The 5,100-nt window shown below is 37.9% G+C and overlaps 1 protein-coding gene across 1 annotated transcript in view; it reads right to left on the bottom strand.

Moving 5' to 3' along the window:
* Positions 1-305, bottom strand: part of LOC105619293 (inositol-trisphosphate 3-kinase A) — a 10,827-nt gene extending 10,522 nt beyond the window's left edge. Inside the window, exon 1 of the mRNA XM_012200816.1 lies at positions 189-305. Coding sequence (XP_012056206.1) covers positions 189-305 — 117 coding nt within the window. The remainder of the gene's footprint in view (positions 1-188) is intronic.
* Positions 306-5,100: the final 4,795 nt, after the last annotated feature.

Raw genomic sequence — 5,100 nt, 5'->3', positions numbered from 1 at the left:
GTACGTACGTAACGTAACGTAACGTAACGTAACGTAACGTAACGTACGTACGTAACGTACGTACGTACGTACGTACGACGACGTAGACGAGAGAGAGAGAGAGAGAGAGAGAGAGAGAGAGAGAGAGAGAGGAAAGGACACAGGGAATGACTCCTCTCTCTTCCTCTCTTCGATCCCCAAGCGCGTACCTTGTTGAAGTGGGTCTGCAGAAGCCGCTCATACTGATCAACCGCACGCAGGCAGAGCCTCGTGGTGAACGCTTCCATTCGTGCTGGCAGAGGCGGGTGACACACACTGCTCGACATTATTTATCCGTTTATGGAACGCGAATACACACGCGTGCACGAATACCGTTTGACAGACGTGAACACGAGAAGTCGAGCACACTGTTCCTTCTCTCGTAAGCGAGCGAGCGAGCGCGCCCGCTCGGTATCGTTCACCGGGGAATGTTCACCAGGCGCGGACGAACATCGGCGTTCCTAACCTCCATCGAGTGACGGTCGAAAGCGAGGACGCGCGCCGGCCGAGGCGAATCGACGAATGACGTGCGCGGAGTTCCGAAATCACCCTACGATCCCCTACAGGAACCCGGTAGGCGCGAGTCGCGCCGAGTGAATTGCAGCGGATTGGCCGAGCCGACTAAACTCGGTTACAACGGTCCTTCGCTCTCTCTCCTCCTCGCTCCAAACACATTTTTCTCTTGCTCTGTCCCGCTCGCCTCTTCTCGCTTCCGTTTAATGCTGTTACGTTCCTTCCAGCTCGCTCGGTTCGTCTATCTATCCTTCTACCCGTCGCGCGCGCGTTACACTTCCCGTATCGTTCTTTCCCCACCGCGTGCTTCTCGCTTCATCCTTCTCTCGCACTTTCTCGCGCTCTGATCTCGTTCTCTTTCTTCGGCAGCTACCGCCACTACCGCCGCATGCGCGCGTGCGTGTGCAGTCGATGCACACCGCTACTGCGTGCAACACAAATTGCTACGTTATGTCGCGCCGCGCGGCGAGACGGACGGGATTCCACTCTACTCCGCTCCGCTTCGCTTTGCCTCGTTATGCTTTACGACGTCACTGCGCGATGCGTTCGTATACACCGTGGGCAACACTGAAGCTACGAGAGAGCGCGAATGTAGTTTTATCGGTACGGTTGTCCCTCTCCCTGAGACTGCCGATTGTCCCGGTACGCAACATATGAAACATAAGGCTGTATCGGCGATGTGCGGCTAAGAGGAGGCTGCGAAATAAATAAATAAATAAAGCCGGATCCTCTTTTTTTCGCAGCGCCCAGCTGTGAGCATCATTCGTTTTCGCACTTTGAGAAAGTGCGCTCGCACGTTTTCTATTTGAACTATTCGACATGTACTTACTTTTGTATTCAGCCGAAAATATCGACTTCTGTATCCTCTTTTCGTCTAGGAAGAGAAAAATTGAGAGATATCTCTTTATTTTTTTTTCTTCTTTTTAGATTTACACAAATGATCGGGACTAATTAATATTCCCATTTCTATCAACTCTAGCAATTTGGCACGATATTGATCCAACATTAAAATATATTCAAATTCACTGATGAATCATAAAAAATTTTTATTATTAAAGAGCGTTATTATCTTTTTGACTTACTTTTAATTTGACTTCGCCATTAATCGATTCTTAATGTTCTGATTTTGCGACGTAATTTGTAAACAATTATCCGAAATTTATATTTGTTGAAAATATGTTGAGAAGGGCTATGAACCATAAGAATAAGATTGAAAATAAATAAAAAATAAAATATAATTAATAATACAATAAACAAAATACACGAATTATACAAATGACTTTTCGACTCCGATCAGGTTATTATTAGTTAAACATCTAATAAATTATTTATATAAACATATTTAAATTATATTTATATTTGTTCTTTATATACTGAAGAAGGCCTGATCCCCGAGGCTGAAACATTCATTGTTGAATTATATATCAGAATAAAATATTATCTCGCTAACAAGAACTTGCGTTATGGTTGTTTTATTCATTTAAAATGTGTCAGCGATAAATTATTATTATATTAGAAAATATAAATTTATTTTAATCTCGATTTCTTTTACTTTTTATCCTTTTCCTTAATTTACTTTTTATCCTTTTCCTTAATTCTGAGAATATAAAAAAAGGATTTTCGTTTCTCTTCGATTTCCTCTTTTCATCTAATGAGAGAAAGATCGAGCGGGCTGTTTATTGTTCCTCTTAGATTAATTTTAATATTATTTTTTATCTTTTTCTCTAGTTCTAGAATAAAAAAAACAATAAAAAAAATAAAAAAATAAAAAGATCCTCGACTTCAGCCGCTTTCCCACGACCTCGCCCTGTTCGCTACTCGCGTTTTTGTATACATCGTGCTTACAACGGGTGACTCACAAAGAGAGTGGGAGGCGAGAATGGGACTCTTCGCTGACGATTTCAACATTTTTCTTGACGTAAGCTCGTTTTCATCTTTCCGACGAAGATCGGCTTCGTCGGAAGCGGAGCTCTTGGGAATACATGAGCCGGAGGAATCGCGCACGGCTGATTCACTTCCGGATGCGGTCCGTGACGCGAATCAGGATCATAGATCCTATCGAGAGGAGTTTGTTTCGTTCTCCGGATTCGTCGCGGTGCGCGAAGGCGCGCCACGGTGAAGCGTGAAACGGAACGATTTCGGGGTCGCTGTCCTACATTTTTTCAAGAAGATGTTCCTGTTCGAGCGGCCTTCGAATCCGTTTGTCGGACCTATTGAATACCAGCGAATACTCGTATCGTACTGCCTATCCGTACGAATGCGTGTCTACGATCGCCTGTCAGCTATCCTTATCCAAACAGTCATTGTGATATCAAAATGATCCTAGTCAGAAATGATAATGGAATCGATGTCTTTTATCATTTCTGACTGGAATGTCAAAATGACTCCAAAATAATCATTAAAAGTCATTTTTCAATCATTTCCAATTCATTTGTAATGTCATTTTAACGTTATCGTGACTTGTTCTACTGGACATTAAACCGCAAACTAGAGATTAAAATTGAAATTAGATTGGAAATTAACCAATCAAAGCAAGTTATTAAATTTGAAATTGATTTTTTTTTCTGCTTGGTTAAATCTCAATCTCTAGCCTGATGGTAGCAGAAAAAGCAGCTTTGCACACAACTAATTGCAGGTTTATAAACCACACACAATTATACTAAAGAATTTTATAATACCTGTAAAACTGCTTTTTCTGTTTTGAATGCTGCTATTAACTTTCCGGAATTGATGATAGATCTATGTAATCCATTCCATTACATTCTTTATGTGACATCTGTAAATTTAAATTATTATTATTAAATTAAACTCAATTAAACTATTGACACACATATACATATTTTTTATATAAATTATGATACTTTGGTCGCTTGAAGTTAATTAATGTTTGACTTTTAGTCAACATAAATTAATGAGCCTCACAGATTTAAATGAGTTGTTACAGATTTCAATTTCAGAGAATTAAAATTGACTTCGACTAAACTCAAGTGACTTAATCGATAATTTATTCAACAAAATTGCTATCAAAACTTCCAATTACTTGAAAAAAAATTTCGCTGTATTAATTGAAATTCTTATAGATTCAGTCAGGAAGATACAATCCAAATACTTATAGCTAAACCTATTAGATATTCTAGTCGAGATAATCAGAAATTCATTTACGTCTTACGATAATCAGAATTCTGATTCATATGATCAGAGCTCGTTTTGTTTGTACTTTTTCTTGGTACAACCAGAACATTTTCTCAAAAAACATTTTCTCAAAAAACATTTTCTCAATATAATTTCTAACTCATCCCTAATCTCAATTTTTCATGTGATAAACATCAAAAATTGATTTTGACTCATTTTATCCACATAACATGCTAAAATAGTGCAGGTATTACTTGATAAGTTAATCGAAGTTTAGTCAAAGTCACTGCGGATGGTCGATCGATTAGTCGCTATCTCTTCGAGCCGATTCCCGGTCATCGGTGCCGCTTGCTGACGTAAATCGCATTATCTGGGAGAAAGTCGACGCCCGCTGTACGACTGTCTTAACGGCCGCTTTTACGAGTTTTTGGAGAACTAGAAACTGTCTTGATCTCATGCGGAGTTTCTCCGGCGACGACGTCAATCGATTGAAAAAAAGAGAGACCCGGGCTAATTCTTATTCCTGGTATTACAGAAACGTGACGATCAGCTCGCTTTTATTTGGGTGGCAAAGCAGGGTGATCGACCGTAAAAATATGAGTACGGGAACATGCACACGATGTGTCTTCAATTGGTATCTAAGATATCCTGTGCGTTCTCACGTTCCTCGAAAGGAATGTTGTTGAAACGTGACATGGCCACTGAAAATCTCAAATTCATTGGAGTCAGAAGTATTCACTCGGTGTTTCTCTCGGCGAACACTAAGCCATGCTTACGACTAACTTAGAACGTTTGAGCTAAGTCTTTACTGCAGCAACAATGAGAAATTTTTTATTACTCACTGAATATTTCCAAATTACAAATATGTTCTTTTGATTGGAAACACGTGATAAACTGTAAGCTTTGTCGCTAGCAACAAAAACGTATTAAAGCCTGGTACAATTACGATAAGAGATTAACTTTAATCTTGGTTTAAGTTACTATTTATCTTTTTATAATTCTTAGAATTATAAAAAGACAGTAATTGAACCGAGATTAAAGTTAATCTTACATTGATTGAATCAGACCTAAGAAATATCAACAAATATTTCAACAACTATCAATTTTTTCAAGAAACATCAACAAAAAGTTTCTCATTGTTGCACAGTTGAGAACTAACTGAGTAATTAACTGAATAATTTAGCAGTTATTTTAGATTTTATATATATATATATATATATATTGCAATGAAAAAATAGTCTAAATAGTAAATAAATATTTATTTGAATATTACCAACTAAACATTTACTTATAATAAATAAATATTTATTTAATAAAAAAAGTGATTGTTAAATCAAATTAACATTTTTTTTGTAAAATAAATATATCTTTATATTTAATAAATACTTAGTTGGTACTATTCAAATAAATATTTATTCAAATTTAGGATATACTTTT

The sequence above is a fragment of the Atta cephalotes genome, assembly GCF_000143395.1.
Source record: "Atta cephalotes unplaced genomic scaffold scaffold00020, whole genome shotgun sequence".
Taxonomy (NCBI): Eukaryota; Metazoa; Arthropoda; class Insecta; order Hymenoptera; family Formicidae; genus Atta; species Atta cephalotes.
Note: the sequence above shows the minus strand (reverse complement) of the source record. Positions and strands in the feature narration are given on the sequence as shown.